At 42.7% G+C, this 18488-nt stretch overlaps 1 protein-coding gene across 1 annotated transcript in view; it reads left to right on the plus strand.

The window, feature by feature from the left end:
- The first annotated feature begins 7558 nt into the window (after positions 1-7558).
- The window catches only part of rdgB (retinal degeneration B), a 303195-nt gene continuing 292265 nt past the window's right edge, over positions 7559-18488 (plus strand). Inside the window, exons 1-2 of the mRNA XM_080267995.1 lie at positions 7559-7739; positions 10740-10904. Of these exons, the coding sequence (XP_080124121.1) occupies positions 7559-7739; positions 10740-10904 (346 nt within the window). The remainder of the gene's footprint in view (positions 7740-10739; positions 10905-18488) is intronic.

The following is an 18488-nucleotide window of genomic DNA, read 5'->3' on the forward strand; positions in this document are numbered from 1 at the left end:
CTAATTTATATGCTACCCAAAAGAAACACCTGGGAAAGAGGCAAATAAGAAGACCTGGCAGAGAGTACAATTCAGAATTAAAGAGCATTACTACATAGAACGGAAGAGAAATCTGAAAGAATTATGTTAACTGGAGGTTACATCTTCTAGATGTAAGAAGCCATGAAAGCTGTTGGGATCAAAAGGATCTTGTGCAGGAGCTTTTCCTAATACAGCATGTAAAGGAAAACACCAGAAAAAGAGGACTTGATGATTCATCAGTGCTAGATCCTATATTTACTAGGCAAGAAAATGATATTGACAGTATGATGTTTCACCCTCCATTCGGCAAAAGTGACCATGCAGTATTAACCCATCGCATCCGCATGACGTGTATACGTGACGACCCGGGGACGTCCGGGTGATACATATGCATGATCTAGTGTTTTGCGGCTATGTTTGAATATTCCGTGGGTTATTTTCACCACACGCAGCCACTGGCAACCCTCCTGCTTGCATCTGAGTCATGCTTCAGTTACCTGCCTACCTCTGTAATGGATAGACCTATGCAAAAAGTTTTCCCTGTGTCCGGATCCTTGGCTGAGCACCTGCTGCCACCGACTTCAACACCAATGAAGTCCAAAGGCCAGAAGAGAAAAGGCCTTAGTGGTAGTGCAATAGGGAGAGAATTCAAGGTAACATTATCGTCGATTGTTAGTGGAGAAAGTGACTCTTCCTATGAGGAAAGCGACTGCCATAATGAGTGTCGATATTTATGCGTCGCATGAGGAGGGTGGAGGATGCGAGTCCGCCACTGTGCACCCACTGTTTCCCCCATTGTGTTCATCTGCTATTCCGATGATGGGAATGGTTCAGAGGGTATTGACGATCCTGGAGAGGGGGATACGGTGCACCCTCACACAATGCGAACTCACATGGTGTGAATCAGTGCAAGATCAGCCCAGAAAATGCTTATTTTCATCAAATGCGGAATCTGTGAGTCAAACTTCCCAACATGTGAATCGGCTTTATAATTGCAAGGCAAAAATGGACCTTCCGCCATTACTACGAGTGTCGGGCTGGACAATGTGAGTCAGTCACGTGAAGGCAGGTGGCTGGCAATGAGCCTGATTTAAAATGGTGGGCAGCTAGCCAGCTATCTGCATGCCATCTACCGACTTTCCTGGGTAAACAGATACTTCTCTTCCATGTTGCTGTGAAAACACATGTACCTCGCATCCTGTGGTCCGTTTTAGCATCATAGCAGTACCCACCTGTTCATCATGGTCTCAGCTGTCGACTTTGAAGGCTTTATGGCACCTCCAGGAGACCTCACCAGTGACAGTGAGAGTGACAGTGGGGTGCCCTGCCCCGTGGGGGAAGAATAGATGCCCTGAGCCATGGATACCCATCCCCCCTCCCTTCTTAACGACCCCAGAAGTCACTTCAGTGAAGGTTCTGTTTGTTGTTTTATTTGTTGGCCCAACTAGAAGTACTATTAGGGTAGAGTAGGCTGGAAGGGGACCCGAAGACCAAGCCCTAGGTGGGCTGTCCACCGTGTATGATTTTTCCTATACGTTCTTTGGTTCGCACAATGCAAAATCGTGAAATGCAAGGGTTTCTGCTGCCCATAAATTTGCATTGTGTGAGGGTGCACTGTATTGGCTTGGATGAGGAGATGGAAGAGGAGGTAGGGAGTGGAGAATGGTAGGAGGTGGAGGAGGGAGGGAGGAGGAAACACGGTGCGTCAAGCCTTGCGCCACCGCTATGTCTATTTACTTGAGTAATGGATGCAGAAAATTTGTTTCATGATGAAATGAGTGCCTTATTTTTTATTGAAAGTTTTTGTATGTGTATGTTTATTATGGTGGAAAAGTACAAACCACAGTAAAAAAATTCTGTTAAAGTGGATAATATAGTGGAGTGGAGAAAGGGAGGAGGAAGGAGGAAACACAGTGCCTCACGCCACTGCGGTGTCTATTTATGTGAATAATGGAAGCAGAAAGTTTGTTTCATGATGAAGTCAGTGCTTTATTTTTATTGAAAGTTTTTGTGTGTGTATATTTATAATGATGAAAAAGTCCAAATCACAGGAAAAAAAATTCTGTAATAGTGGGGGAGAGATAGTAGTAGAATGGATGTGGAAGATGTGCAGATTGGCCTGGGAGGAAGGTAGAGTCCCGGAGGATTGGAAGTCAGGTATAATTATTCCCTTGTACAAAGGAAAAGGGGAAAAAGAAGTGTGTGGTAATCATAGGGGCATTTGTCTTCTTAGTATAATAGGAAAAGTGTATGGTAGGATACTTATAGACAGAGTTAGAGAAAGAACAGAGAAATTAGTTGGAGAAGAACAGGGAGGCTTTAGGAAGGGAAGAGGTTGTGTAGATCAGATATTCATTCTTAGATCTTTAGTGGAAAAGTTTCTAGAGAAGGGAAAGAAGTTGTATGCGGCTTTCATGGATTTGGAGAAAGCATATGACAGGGTGGATAGACAAGGATTGTGGAAAGTGTTAAGAATATATGGAGTAGATGGGAAGTTGTTGAATGCTGTGAAGAGTATGTATGATGGTGCTAAGGCTGCAGTGCGTGTGGATGGTGAACTAAGTGAATTTTTCTCTTTGAAAGTTGGTTTGAAACAGGGATGTGTCATGTCTCCATGGTTGTTCAATCTGTACATGGATGGGGTAATAAAAGAGGTACAAGGTAGGGTAGTGGATGTTGGAGTGGCCCTGGTGAGAGAGGATAGTGTTTGGAAACTCCCTGTACTGTTGTTTGCAGATGATACTGTGTTGTTGAGTGAAGATGAAGGGGAGCTGCAAGGCTTGGTGGATGAGTTTGAGAGAGTGTGTAAGAAATGGAATCTAAAGGTGAATGTAGGGAAGAGTAAAGTGATGGTCTTTGAGAGAGGTGAAGTCAGTGAATATACAGCGAGGTTGGATGGTGAGGAATTGGAAAATGTGAGTACGTTTAAGTATTTGGGTAGTGTGGTGAGTAAGGATGGAGGTTTGGAGGGTGAAGTGCTTGAAAGGGTACAGCAGGGAAGAAAGGTTGCTGGTTCCTTGAAAGCAGTGATAAGAAACAGGGAAGTGAGCATGGAAGTAAAAAAGTTACTACATGACAGTATTGTGATACCAACTCTAACGTACGGAAGTGAAGCTTGGACGTTGTTGGAAGGACACAAGTCAAGAGTGAGAGCAGTGGAAATGAGTTATTTAAGAGGAGCTTGTGGAGTCACGTGGAGAGACAGGCTGACGAATGAGGATATAAAGGAGCGTTGTGGTGTTGATGTGGATGTGATAGGAAGCGTTGTGAGGAACACACTGAGGTGGTTTGGCCATGTGGAGAGGATGGAGGGTGAAAGACTGACAAAGAGAGTGTATGTGAGTGAGGTGGAGGGTGGAAGAGGGAGGGGGAGACCGAGGATGAGATGGAGGGATGGGGTGGAGAGGTATATGAGAGAGGGGGGTGTGAGTTGGGAGCAGGGTAGTGAAATGGCGGGGGACAGGGCGTCTTGGAGGCGATTTGTTTGTGGCCACCCCAAACGGGATTGAGGCGTCTGGCAATTGATAGATAGATAGATAGATTTTCAATTATGGACAGTATGTGAATGACTATTTTGTTTACAATACAGTATATATTTTTTTTCAGGATTTATGTAGTAGTAGTTGTAGCAGTAGTGGTAGTAGTAGTAGTAGCTGTAGTAGTGGTAGTTGTAATAGTAGTAGAAGTAGTGGTAGTTGTAGTAGTAATAGTAGTTGCAGTATTTGTAGTAGTTGTTGTAATACCCAGACTTCTAGTGGCACAGTGGTGCTAGAATCAAGCGACAATGCAAGCCAAGCATATATACATCTCTGTGTGTTTGTGTTTAAGGTGGTGGTAGTGAAGCGGTGGTGAGGCGAGCAAGCACATGTGCTTGTGCCTGAGGCAGCCTGCCTCAAAGTTGTTGCTGTTGTTACCGGACTCACAGCAGCACTCTGGCCACATTTTTGAAAAACGTACATGGAAATGGTGTTTGTGGTGGATTGCGTTCATCTGGAAGTGTTATTATTGTGAAGGGCTCGTATTAAGCTTTAGTTGTGTCACCACACATCTGCCACGCATACGGACACGGGCAAAAAAACAACAAGAATTACCCCTTTCTCCACTCAGTCTCTCTGACTACATGCCCTTCACGGACAATATGGGGCCATCAGCTTGAAGTCAAAGGATTGGTGAGTACAGTAGTGCACCAACTTTCGCTACAGCAGGATTCGCGGAATCCACTTTCGCGGCATGCACCAAATATTCCCTAACTTCCACTTTCGCTTGAAAAAAATCGATTTTCGCGCACAAATTTTGGGTTTGGGAACTTCCACTTTCGCTTGAAAAAAATCGATTTTCGCGCACAAATTTTGGGTTTGGGACAATATTTTGAACTTTGAATTTCCTGCACTGCCCGCCCGCAACCCACCGCCATCTTGAATGACGTCATGTCAACACTCTGTCCACCCATTCCCGCCATTGTGTACGAGCATGCTAGCTCCATTGTGTTGGATTCTCACGGTTCAGTGGCCTCTACTATACCTGGTAGTGTGGGGAAAGGGCCTGGTGGTGTGGGGGGAGAGCCTGGTGGTGTGGGGGGAGGGCCGGGAGGCAGTGGTGGTGATAAAAAGTGGCCGGGACATTCAAAGTCGGGAGGAAAGGCCAAGGCTAAAAGAGAGTATCGTGTTGGAGTGAAGAAACGGCAGTATAATAATGAAATGAAAAGGAAGATAGTTGAGCACATGGACAAGGGCGCAAAAAAAAGTGAAATCTGCCATATATTTAACATCCCAGAATCGACAGTGCGTAGTATGAGGAAACAACATGGTGAATTAAAGACAAACCTTGCCCTTGCAAAGAAGTACTTTGGTGTGAGTGGAAGTGAAGGAGGAGGAAGTCAGAGAAGTGTAAAGTGTGTGACTGAGTACAACAAGATCATGATTGTATTGGAACATTATTTAGTGAAGTGGATTAATAGGCGTAACAAGGAAAGTGCAAGTGTTACAGGACCCCAAATACAAGATCAAGCTCGTCTTTTCTTCAGAGCTTTGATTAACAAAAAGAAAATTAAAAATCCACCTTCTTTTACTGCTTCACGTGGGTGGCTTCAGTGATTTAAGGGTTGGGCTAAAGTTAAACATGCTGTTTACCAAGGTGAAGCCCAGTCTGCAGATATCACAGCTGCAAGTAACTTCCCTGCCATTGCCAAACAGTTAATTAGAGATGGTAACTATTCATTAGCCCAGATTTACAACTGTGATGAGACGGGGATTTATTGGAAACGATCCCCACGATCAACATTTATCTCGGTAGCAGAGAAGCAAGCCCGTGGAGTTAAAATGGCAAAAGACAGGTTCACTGCACTCCTAACGGCAAATGCTGATGGGTCACACAGGATGCGTCCATTAATTATTTACCATTCAAAGCGTCCTCGCTCCTACAAGCATGCCAACATGGATAACCTCCGTGGTTATATCTGGAAGTCTAATTCCAAGGGTTATATGACATCTGCATTATCTCTCGAGTGGTTTGAAAACCACTTTGTCCCAGACGCAAAATCTCACTGCCAAGCCAACAATCAAGATTTTCGTGTTATCCTGTTTATGGATAACGCACCTGGCCAGGCCCACTTCCTCGTTGACCGCCACCCTGCTGTCCAAGTGGTGTTTTTATCCCCAAACACCACATCCAAAATCCAACCGATGGACCAGGAAATAATTGCGAACACCAAAATCCTGTTCTACCAACATGTGCACAACATGATGAGGGGATCAACGGATACTCAGGAAGAGCTACGTGCCATCCAACAGCAGGATTCCCCCATACCTGGACCTAGTTCTGTGCTTTTGTCAGATGAAAGTAACGACAGTAGTGACACTGACAATCCCTCATCATCAGACGCCACATTATCAGTCAAACAGTTCTGGCGCCAGTTTAATATTCGCCAGGCAGTTGAAATATTTGTTAAGTCATGGCAGTCACTCACCATGTCAACCCTGAAACATGCCTGGAAACCGCTGCTACCTGATTTAGTCACCACCCAGGCAGACAGACAGCAGCGTGAGTAGTTGTTGGCAGGCGCGTTACGGGTGGTACAGCAGGTCCCAGGTCCTGGATTTGCCAACGTCACAGGGGCAGAAATTGAAGAGTTGATTGACAAAAACTCCCAAGAAACCATCAAGGATATCATGGAGGAAGATGATATTGAAGAAAAGGAGCAACAAATACCTGTAGAAGCAGTACAGCAGCAACAGCAAGAAAGAGCCCCAACAACAGCATTGTTGTCATCGTGGATCGTCGCTTGTGAAACAGCGACCGAGCAGGCAGAGGCATTAACGTTTGATAACAAGGAGAAAATTATTGCTTGCTTTCAATCAGCACTAAGTCTGATTGGTGAAGTGTTCAATAAACGCATCCATGAAGGGCAGCAGGCTCTTATCACACGCTACCTGCAGAAGACTAAGGAAATAACGGAGGTGGAAGTACCATTGGAAGCCGAGGGGGCAGCCGACCATGGTGCTATCCCTACTGACAGTGCCATAGAGGAGCTTAACCTGGATGAAGATTTCGATGGATTTGTTCAAGAGAACCTAGCAAAAAGGGAAATTCAGCACAGAGTGGAAGTGTTGCATCAAGTTGCATCTGAGGAGGCAGAGAGAGAGAGTGGTAGCGAGGCAGCAAGAGGTGGCACCAATACGTCTGGCGTGGCTAAATAAGCCCGCCACGCGCCTCGGATACTTACCCCCAACATCCATTAAACACCTCAACCTGGTCTCTGTGGTATGTTTCTCCTCATATAATGTGTACTGTACAGTTTTTATTGTTTGTATCTCACAATGCAATGTACAATAGTGATTTGATGTACTGTATTGCAAGTGAAAATGAAAATCTGATGTTACTTTAGGATAACCGGGAACCAATTAGCCTTTTTGCCATAAAGACAATGCTCCAACTTTCGCTAATTCCACTTTTGCGCGTTATTTTTGGACCCAATTAGGCGCGAAAATTGGTGCCCCACTGTATTATGACAGTTATTTATTTTTGTATTAGCTAAGGTATGAAGGTTTAAAAATAGACGATTTTCTCAGAAATGCCTGGCTGGGAAAAGGGGTGGCAGGAATAAATGCCGGATGCAGTAGGTTAAATTGCAACTTCAGGATTGCATATGACATAGATAACAGTCATGAGAGTTACAAAAAGAACCTGAACTACAAAAAAGGTAGCTACCATGATCTAAAGAAGTACTGTACTTCTTAGAAATAGATTGGGAACAGGAGCTTAGAAGACAAGATTTAAATGTTATGTACAGTAGGATCTCGCCAATAACATCTAATTGGTGCCAAAAAAATGCCTTTATTAGGGAAAAGGTTTTTGGCATGACATTAAAATACATGTATAATGTGTTTATTGGTGCCACCATCCCACGACTTTTACCCATTTTTCCCATTTGGACCCTCCTGTCACTACTTTTTTTTTTTAGCTGAAATAAGATTAGTTGTTAAACTATTGTGAGTAATATAAAACTCATCTTAAACGTGTTAGTAAGGTGTTTGGTGTGATGATTGTTTCGAGGCTTGTGCATGGAGACTACTGCAGCATATCCCCTGACCCCTCACTGGCCTTCTCCCCACTCCTGCCCTTCATGCCAGGTCACTACTTTGTCAACACTTCATCAAACCCCACAAAGTCAAAATCTTCAGGAAAGTCTCCAGTGTCATCAGTGTCATCTTCCTCGGCTGGCCGGTGTTGTGAAAGAAAGCAAATGATGAGCGACTGATGGTGGGCATTCACTCAGTCGTGATACTGTTTCTGGCATTATCTTGAAATATGATTTACAAATCCAGTCACTAGTCATTTATTCTGATGACTGCTTTCTGTCTCAGCAGACTTGAGTTATGGCAGGAATGCCGACCACGCTTGTTTAACGGTTGCCAATGTCGTATTATTCCAGGCTTTGACGAAGAAATTTACGCCCTGTCGAATGTTATATTTCTTCCAGAATGCAGCATCAGTCATTACGCAGGGGTTGCAGGTATGCCAGGTGAAGCAGGTGAATCAGGGGGGGCTGTGGAGGTGGAGGGGGAGGCGGTTGGTGAGTCAGGTGGGGCAGTGGAGGTGGAGGGAACAGTGGCGGGCAAGTGAGGGGAGGTGGTGAGGGAAGGATCCTCCCTCTCCTCCTCACTACTGCTCACATTTTTGACAATTTCCTTCACCTCTTCTTATTTGTCTGTTTCATTCCTTATCTTGCTATGGACAGTATAGTATTTGTAGTATAACAACTTGACATTTGTGAAATAACCGTTATTCAAGTGAATCCAAACATTATTATAGAAACTAGGTATCTATTCTAACTTACCGTTATTGCCAAAAATATTATTGTCGAAGTCGTTATTGGCGAGATCCTACTGTATAGAAAATTCTGTAAATTTTATGAAATAGGAGTCCAGAATTACATCCCTCAGCACAAAGAAACAGAAATGAAAATTAAGAAATGGTTTAATACAGAATGTAAAAAATCAAGAGAAAAAAAAGTTTTGCTGTGGAATAGATACAGAAGACACAATAGTGAAAGGGCACATAATAACTATAAATAGGCAAGAAATTATTATACAAGGATAAGAAGAGAACTTCAAAGACAGTTTGAGGAAGACATTATAAATAAAAGTAGTGATCAGCCTAAGCCATTTTCCAGCTACATCCAAGGGAAAATGAAGTCAAAGATAAAATACAGACCATTATGGACAAGGGGATCATTTATACACAAGAAAAAGATATTTGTAAAGCAATAACGAAAATTTCCAATCAGTTTTTACCAAAGAAAATTTTGAGAGGAATAATTTGGAACATGCATGCCCACGCATATTACCAAATATATAAATATCAGAGAAAGAAGTACAGGAAGAGTTAAGTAAATTAGACAAAGGAAATGCAAGTGGTCCTGACGAAATTTCAGGTTGGGTGCAACATCGTTGTGCAAAAGAGTTAAGCAGACCAATATATTTAATATTCAAGGAGTCCTTAGGTCAAGGTAAAGTACCTGATATCTAGAAGAAAGCAAACATTGTTCCCCAATTCAAGAAAGGGAATAGGCAGAATCCACTCAACTACAGACCAGTATCACTGACCAGTGTTGCAAGTAAGATACTAGAAAAGCTGATAAGAAAAGTTTGAGTAAACCATCTGGAAGAACACAGTATGATATCAGAAAGGCAGTTGGTTTTAGAAAGGGAAAATCATATGTTATTAATCTTTTAAGGTAATATAATAGAGTTGCTGACACATCATGGACTAGCAGAGTTCCACAGGGCTCAGTGCAAGCACCAAATGTGTTTTTAGTATATATAAATAACATAGTAACATTGGAAATGGAGGCTATCTTAATATGTTTGCTGATGATGCAGAAATATAAAGGAAAATTATTAACACAGATTCTTGCAGAGAGCTACAAAAAGAATTAAATGAACTTCATGGATGGAGCAATAAATGGCAAATGGAATTCAATGTGGACAAGTGTACTGTACTCGTAATTAAGTTTGGTAAAAGTGAAAAAAGACCAGACAGGGATTATAAGTCAGAAAGTTCAACCTTACACAGATCAGAAAGGGAGAAGGACCTAGGAGTGACTATCAGTAAGACTATCTCAGGCTGACCACACCAGTGAGAAGGTACGGAACATGTATACACTGCTTGCTAATTTAAGAATAGCATTCACATAAGACATGCCGAGAAAGATAATATCATTCATCAGACCACCCTTGGAGTATGCATCAGTAGTCTGGAATCCTCATCTCAAAAACCACATAGATGAGATTGAAAAAGTACAAAGGCCCACTACAAGATGAGTACTAAGTTTAAGGGATCTAAGCTAAGAAGGAAGACTAGAAAAATTGAATCTCCCAACACTATGGGAGGGAAGGAAAAGAGGAGACATTATTATGCTATTTAAATGCATCTTAGGGAAAAAGAAAATAGAAATAAATGAGTTTATAACCTATGGGAAAGCATCAGCAAGAAGATGCTGCAAAAAACTACCTAAAAAGAGAGGTGATAAAAATATAAGGAAATTCAGTTCCCAAATAGGGCAGTTGATTAGTGCAGTCCACTACTGAATGAAGTAGTGTGTGCCAAAACTATTCATAAATTTAAGGAGATGTGTGATAAAAATGGTTTAATTCACAAAACAGTACGAGCTTGACTCATTCCTGTCAAGATACAATTAGGTAAGAACACACACACATGCACACACATTAATGCTGGTATTTAGTCCAGTAGTTACTCTGTGTCAATAAGATTGTTCTTTGCCTCTGTAAAAAAATTCAGTGTGGAAAATTAGTGCATAATGATGTGTCATATTTTGTATGGAAAGTGAAATGAATAACTTTGTTCATGTGATCACATCTTTGTTGGCTTTATTTTTCCATAGCACTTGTATGTAAAAAGTACATTTTTGTAGTGAAAGGGTTAAGGGAAAGTTGCTTGGGAACTTCCTCACAAGATTATGACTCCCAAAGCCTTATGAACGTGTTACCTTTTCAGTAAACCATTAAAATATCATCACCATCATCCGAGCCTGTTTCCCAACCCAAAGATGGGGAAAGGTAGGTCACAGAGAACAATGAAAGAGAACAGCATGATAGTATAGGAAACTGGGGAGGAGCATGCCCAGTGGAATTGGAAACACTCATTCTCTCATTCACCATTCAAGCACCTACATGTCTAATACAGACTCCACCTCACAGGCATAACCTTCCACACATACCCACAGAAAAAATCGCGCCAGGAGAGCCACGGTGAGGGAAGCGGGGTGGAAATCCTTGTCAATGAGCCTTATGAGGATGGCCCGGGACCGGATGGCCGTGGCCAGTACACTCACAAGGTCTATCACGTCGGCAGCCACCTGCCAGGTATGCTGTCCTCTTCAAGTATTTATGTTTATATACAGGGTGGCCTATATATATTGCACCCTGTGATCTTTTGTGTTGCAGGGATGGCTCAGTCTGCTGGTGTGATGAATGCAGACATTTTAGCTTCTTCAGGAAGTAAATAATAATCATATTGATGGATGTGAAAATAGAATTCATACTGTAAATAATGAAAAGGGTTATGAGAAGTAGAAAATGATATTAGGTTGATGTTGGCAATGTTGACTGAGCCATCCCTGCAATACATGAGCACTGGAATGTGAAAAGTAATACAGTTTTTATATGGACTACCCTGTACAGGAACACCCAGCATAGAAAGTATCCAAGCAATAAATGTCCCCATAAGGTTTATCATTTGTCTGATACAAAATTAGTCCAGTATGGTATTGTTGTCTGATCTGGACAAGAAGCCACTGTGTAATGGTGTGGTGTTTTGTGTTGTATGCAGAATAAGAAAGAATTCCATATACAGTACTGTTATGAATTTACTGTATTTACAGTAAATCTGGAGATGCCTCCTGATTTACCAATCAAGAACCAAGTTGGCAAAGGCCACAGTGCTCATTTAGATGTCCATTGTATCCAGCTGTTCAGATGCTCTTATTGGTGTGTGGACACTACCCTTAATCCAGCTGTCTAAAAAATACTTATTTTCATTAAGTTAACCATTTAACCAACCCACACGTGTTCCCTACGTGTCAGCAAGTGGGTTGGCGGAGGGCTAGTGTCCCTGCCCGTAAAAAACTAACTCAAAGACAGATGAGATTATGGCATCTGGCTGTAGTTTTTAAAGAGAACAGAGGAAGGAAAAAAATGAAATTTAAAAAAAATATCCATACACCAGATTACTAGTGTCCTCTATTCACAAAAAATCTATAACAGTTGGACTTGAACAGCTGTAGGTTGAAGTTTGAGGGAAAACAACTGTGGGGAAGCAAGTTCCAGTGAGATTCATTTCGGGGTATAAAAGATTTTTGATAGGCAGAAGTTCAGCAATATGGCATTGTGACATTCCAGTCATGAGTGCTACCAGATACCTGTGTACCACAGGGGAAGGCATGGAGAGGTGGCACAATGGATGCAACTTCATCTGAGCATTTGCAGTAAAAGTATCTCTAAAATAATGTATGGGGAGGCAACATTCCTTCTCACCTGGAGAGGAGGTAGTTTATTTGTAATCGCAGGGTTATTAACAACTTTGTTCTGAATTTTGTGTAGTTGTTTTTTTGCAACTTCTCCCCACACATTCCACAAAGGTGAGCAGTATTCCAGCTGAGAGCACACATGATTCCTATGAACTACTGCTAACTGCATGTCAGTGAAGAAGCTATGAACTCCGTACAATAATCGAAGTTTCTTTGAGGTGGTTTTAGCAAGTGATCTGACATGAGAGGTCCAGCTGAGGGCATTGTTAAGTGAAGCACCGAGAATTTTGATACTTTGGAAATAGAAATATCAGTAGCATCGAAGGTAATATAGAAATCTGGCAATATTTGTCTATTAGTAAATTATATATGTTAAGTTTTCTGTCTATCTATCTATTGCCAGACACCTCAATCCCATTTGGGGTGGCCACAAACAAATCGCCTCCAAGTCGCTCTGTCCCCCGCCATTTCACTGCCCTGCTCCCAACTCACACACCCCTCTCTCATATACCTCTCCACCCCATTCCTCCATCTCATCCTCGGCTTCCCCCTCCCTCTTCCCCCCTCCACCTCACTCACATACACTCTCTTCGTCAGTCTTTCACCCTCCATCCTCTCCACATGGCCAAACCACCTCAGTGTGTTCCTCATAATGCTTCCTATCGCATCCACATCCACACCACAACGCTTCTTTATATCCTCATTCGTCAGCCTGTCTCTCCATGTGACTCCACAGGCTCCTCTTAAATAACTCATTTCCACTGCTCTCACTCTTGACTTGTGTCCTTCCAACAACGTCCAAGCTTCATTTCCATACGTTAGAGTTGGTATCACAATACTGTCATGTAGTAACTTTTTCACTTCCATGCTCACTTCCCTGTTTCTTATCACTGCTTTCAAAGAACCAGCAACCTTTCTTTCCTGCTGTACCCTTTCAAGCACTTCACCCTCCAAACCTCCATCCTTACTCATCACACTACCCAAGTACTTAAACGTACTCACATTTTCCAATTCCTCACCATCCAACCTCGCTGTATATTCACTGACTTCACCTCTCTCAAAGACCATCACTTTACTCTTCCCTACATTCACCTTTAGATTCCATTTCTTACACACTCTCCCAAACTCATCCACCAAACCTTGCTGCTCCCCTTTGTCTTCACTCAACAACACAGTATCATCTGCAAACAACAGTACAGGGAGTTTCCAAACATTATCCTCTCTCACCAGGGCCACTCCAACATCCACTACCCTACCTTGTACCTCTTTTATTACCCCATCCATGTACAGATTGAACAACCATGGAGACGTGACACATCCCTGTTTCAACCCAACTTTCAAAGAGAAAAATTCACTTAGTTCACCATCCACACGCACTGCAGCCTTAGCACCATCATACATACTCTTCACAGCATTCAACAACTTCCCATCTACTCCATATATTCTTAACACTTTCCACAATCCTTGTCTATCCACCCTGTCATATGCTTTCTCCAAATCCATGAAAGCCGCATACAACTTCTTTCCCTTCTCTAGAAACTTTTCCACAAAAGATCTAAGAATGAATATCAGATCTACACAACCTCTTCCCTTCCCAAAGCCTCCCTGTTCTTCTCCAACTAATTTCTCTGTTCTTTCTCTAACTCTGTCAGTAAGTATCCTACCATACACTTTTCCTATTATACTAAGAAGACAAATGCCCCTATGATTACCACACACTTCTTTTTCCCCTTTTCCCTTGTACAAGGGAATAATTATACCTGACTTCCAATCCTCCGGGACTCTACCTTCCTCCCAGGCCAATCTGCACATCTTCCACATCCATTCTACTACTATCTCTCCCCCATACTTCAACATTTCACCACACACTCCATCAATTCCTGGGGCTTTCCCCGATTTAACTTTCTTCATTGCTTCCACAACTTCTATCCTACTGATTTCTTCCTGTCTTCTCACCTCCCTCCTTCTCCCAGGCATTCTCCAGCCACTTATACTCGCATTACTTCCATCCTCTATGTTCAACAGATCCTTAAAGTGTTCTCTCCATCTGCTCACTTTTTCTCCCTTCTCCACTAGTAATCTACCATTTTTATCTTTCATTCCCCTGCTAACTTCACTTCCACCCTGCCTTACTCTTTTCACCTCTTTCCAGAACATTTTCTTACAGTCCCTCCACTTTACACTCAGATTCCTTCCAAATTCCTCATCCACTTTCTTCTTACTCTCTCTTACTAATCTTTTCACCTCTCTCTTTCTTTCTACATATAACTCTCTCTTTCGCCTCTCAACTTCTTCCACGCGCCTATTTCTCATCCATTCATTGTATGCTTTCTTCTTTTGTGCCACAGCCTGTCTCACCTCTTCAGTCCACCACGCTGTTCATTGCACCACCCTCCGTCTTCTCTTCCTTCCACACACCACATCACATGCTGCACATATTTAGTTAGTTTTACTAGCATTAAATGAGACAAGGTTATTTTCCCCATTCAGTGATCCTAGATAAGTCTTGATATATGAAGCTGGCTGTACTGAGTTGAGAGTTAGAGATATTATACTTTGTGAATTGGTGTTTAACTTTGAATGAACTGTAATGTGTTGAGTCATCTGCATATGAATGGATGGGATTATGGGTGACAGATAAGGGATCATACTAGGAGTAAGGTTGGAACCAGAACTGATCCTTGTGGCACGCCAGCATCAACTGAGTGGAACTTGGAATATAAATCATCTGCTCTTACTCTTATCTTTCTGTCACAGAGATATGAGGAAATCAGAGGAACAAAAGACGTTAGTCCATAGCAAGGGAGTTTGACTTACAGAGAATGATACTCCACTTCATCAAAAGCTTTAGAAATATCAGGGGGTACTGCATGAGTTTCTTCATATTGGTCAGTTGATTGATGGATGGTGTGAGTCAGGTGATTGAGTATATCAATGGTGGGTCTTTCATGGCAAAATCCACACTGTCAATCACTAATTAAGTTGTTAGATTCAAGATGTTTAACTATGTGCATATTCATTGCAATTTCAAGTACTTTAACAAGAGAAGATGTAATAGCTATTTGTCTGTAGGGGGGTTTCAAGAATACTCCCCCAGTATCCCTGCTTGTCGTACAAGGTTACTAAAAGGGTTGGTGGTGGGTTAGTGCCCCACCCCGTAAAAAGAACTAACTAAACAAGCGAATAAAGCGCCTCGGACCAGGATGGACCATACGTTGACGACTAAGGAACGGACAAAGGACATTCTGAGGGTGGGAACGTGGAATGTGAGAGGAGTGAATGATGAAGTGAAAGAGAGAGAGATTGTTCAGTTGCTTGAGGATGCAAGAGTGGATATGTGTGGATTGACTAAAACTAAATGGTAAGGTGAAAGGGTGAGAGAATGGGAATATGGTTTAGGTATATGTGCGGGAGTTAATGAGAATGAGAGGGCAAGAGAGGGAGTATGTCTGATGATAAGCAAGAAGTGGAAGGAGAATATAAGAGAGTATGGAACAGTGGGTGCAAGGATTGTATGGGTGAGGATGAAAGTAGGTATACAAGCATGGGCGATTGTATGTGCGAATGCTCCGACAGAGGACCGAGTGGCAAGAGTGAAAGATGAGTTTTGGGCGAGAGTAGAAGCATGTATGGACAAATTTGAGAGGAGCGAGAGAGTGCTTTTGATTGCAGACATGAATGGCAAAGTTGGGAATGTACGAGTGGATGGAGTGGTTGGTCATTGGGGTGTGCCAGCTGAAGTAGATGGGAATGGTAGTGCTGTGGTGGACATCTGTGCTGGTAAGGGGTTGGCAATAGTCAACACCTACTTTCGGCTTAAGATGATCCACCGGTGTACATGGAGAGTAATGAGGAGGATGGATGGTGAACTTGTTGAATGAAAGGCAATGATAGACTACTTGTGTGTGGATGAGCATATGAGAAGACAAGTGTTGGATGCAAGAGTGTGGAGAGGGTGGGGGAATGGAGTCTCTGACCATCACTTAGTGATGGCCAAGGTAAAGCTGCAAAGAAAATGATTGAGGAGACAAAGGGGAAGACAGGAGGAAACAGCTCCTGTGAGAAGAATGGAGAATCTGCAAGATAGTGAGAAAATGGCAGAGTATAAGAGCATAGTGGAAGAAAGACTGGGAAGGTATGAGCTAGAGCAGATGGAAGGGGTGGAAGACGTATGTAAGATATTTATGGAAGAGATAGTTGCAGTGTGTGAGGTGGTCTGTGGAGTGAGGAGGAGATGCAAGGGTGTGCAGGGGACAGCATGGTGGAATGATGAGGTGAAACGAGCTGTGGAACAAAAGAAGATGACATATAGTGAATGGTTAGCGAGTAGAGGTAGGGGAGAAGATGAGAGAGAGAAGAGAGAGGTATATGTGAGCAGGAGAAGGGAGGTGAAGAGACTGGTGAAGGAGAGTAAGAAGAAAGTGGATGAAGAGTTTGGGAGGAATCTGAGTATGAAATGAAGGGAGATTAAGAAATTGTTTTGGAAGGAGGTAAAGAAAGTAAGGCAGTGTGAAAGGGGAAATAGTAGGGGAGTGAAAGATAGGAAAAATAGATTGTTGGTGGAGAAGAGAGAGAAATTGAGGAGATGGAAGGAGCACTTTGAGGATTTGTTGAATGTAGAGAGTGAGAGCATTGCGAGTATAAGTGGTTTGGGAATGGCTGGGAGAAGAAGAGATGAGAGGAGGGAGGAAAAGATCAGTAGGGTGGAAGTAGTGGAGGCAATGAAGAAGATCAAGTTGGGAAAGGCCCCAGGAATTGATGGAGTGTGTGGTGAAATGCTGAAATATGGGGGTGAGATTGTTGTGGAGTGGATATGGAAGTTGTGTAGATTGGCTTGGGAAGAGGGAAGGGTTCCAGAGGATTGGAAATCAGGTATAATTGTTCCTTTATACAAAGGAAAAGGGGAGAGAGAAGTATGTGGTAACCATAGGGTTATTTGCCTTCTTAGTGTGACTGGTAAAATCTATGGTAGAATACTCATTGACAGGGTTAGGTATATGACAGAGGAGCTAGTTGGAGAAGAACAAGGGGGATTTAGGAAGGGAGAAGGGTGTGTAGATCAGATATTTGTTCTAAGATGTTTAGTGGAAAAGTATCTAGAGAAGGGAAAGAAAGTGTATGCTGCCTTCATGGACTTGGAGAAAGCTTATGGCAAAATAGATAGGCAGAGTATGTGGAAGGTATTAAGGATATATGGAGTGGAGGGGAAATTGTTGAGTGCTGTGAAGAGTATGTACGAAGGAGCTAGGGCTGCGGTGTGAGTGGATGGTGAGCTGAGTGAGTTCTTTGATCTCAATGTGGGACTGAAACAGGGTTGTGTGATGTCTCCATGGCTGTTCAATATATACATGGATACTCGAGTTTGGGGAGGCAACGGGCATGATTGTGTGCAACACATATTTTAGGAAAAGAGACAGTAGGTTAATTACGTATGAGTCTGGGGGAAATAGCAGTCAGATAGATTATTTTCTGGTTAGGAGGGCCGATAGAAGGTTAGTGAGGGATGTTAAAGTTATAGGAAGTGAGGAGTGTGTGCAGCAGCACAAACTATTGATTTGTGATATGGTGCTTAAAGAACAAGTGATGAAAAAGAGGACTTATGTACCTAGGAGGAAAATATGGAAGCTGAAAAACCAAGTAGTAAGGGATGCCTTCTATAGCGAGTTGAGGAGAGTGGTGGCTGAACAGGGAGCTGTAGACAGAGGCGTTAATGAACAGTACAGAGCCCTCAAGAACAATTTCTTGAGAGTTACTGATGTAACATGCGGCTGGACAAGAGGACCACCAAGACATAAAGTAACTTGGTGGTGGGATGAGGTGTAGAAGCTGCAATTAAGGAGAAAAGAAGGCTTTTCCGGGAATGGAAGAAGGGTGGTAGCAAAGAGGAATATTTGGCTGCCAAGCGTAGGGCTAAGAGAGAGGTATACAGGGCAAAGTCTGAGTCACAGAGACAATTACTTGATAACCTAAATCATGGGGAAAGGAAAAATATATTTAGGGTGGCAGGTCAGGTGAAGAGGGATAATCGGGATATCATAGGTGAGCAGTGTGTGAAGAATGATGAAGGAAGGGTAGTGGTGAACAGTGAGGATATTAAAGATGCATGGAGAGAGCATTATAACCGGTTGTTGAATGAGGAGTTTGACTGGGACAGAGAAGGTTTGGAGCCAGCAGATCCAGTGTCTGGCCCTTGGCCTTTGATTGATACTGCTACTGTGAGTGAGGCAATAGGCAGGATGAGGGTGGGGAAGGCAGCAGGTGTGTCTGGGTTGACTGCCGAAATGTTGAAGGCCTCAGGCGATATAGGGGTGAGTTTAGCCACTGACCTGATAAATAGGATTATTTATGAGTGTGTTGTCCCAGATGATTGGCTGAAGAGTGTAATTGTAAATGTGTATAAAGGGAAGGGTGATGCCCTGGA

Source organism: Coenobita brevimanus, chromosome 26 (genome assembly GCF_032717465.1).
Source record: "Coenobita brevimanus isolate Jiangsu-jjx chromosome 26, ASM3271746v2, whole genome shotgun sequence".
In the NCBI taxonomy this organism is placed as follows: domain Eukaryota; kingdom Metazoa; phylum Arthropoda; class Malacostraca; order Decapoda; family Coenobitidae; genus Coenobita; species Coenobita brevimanus.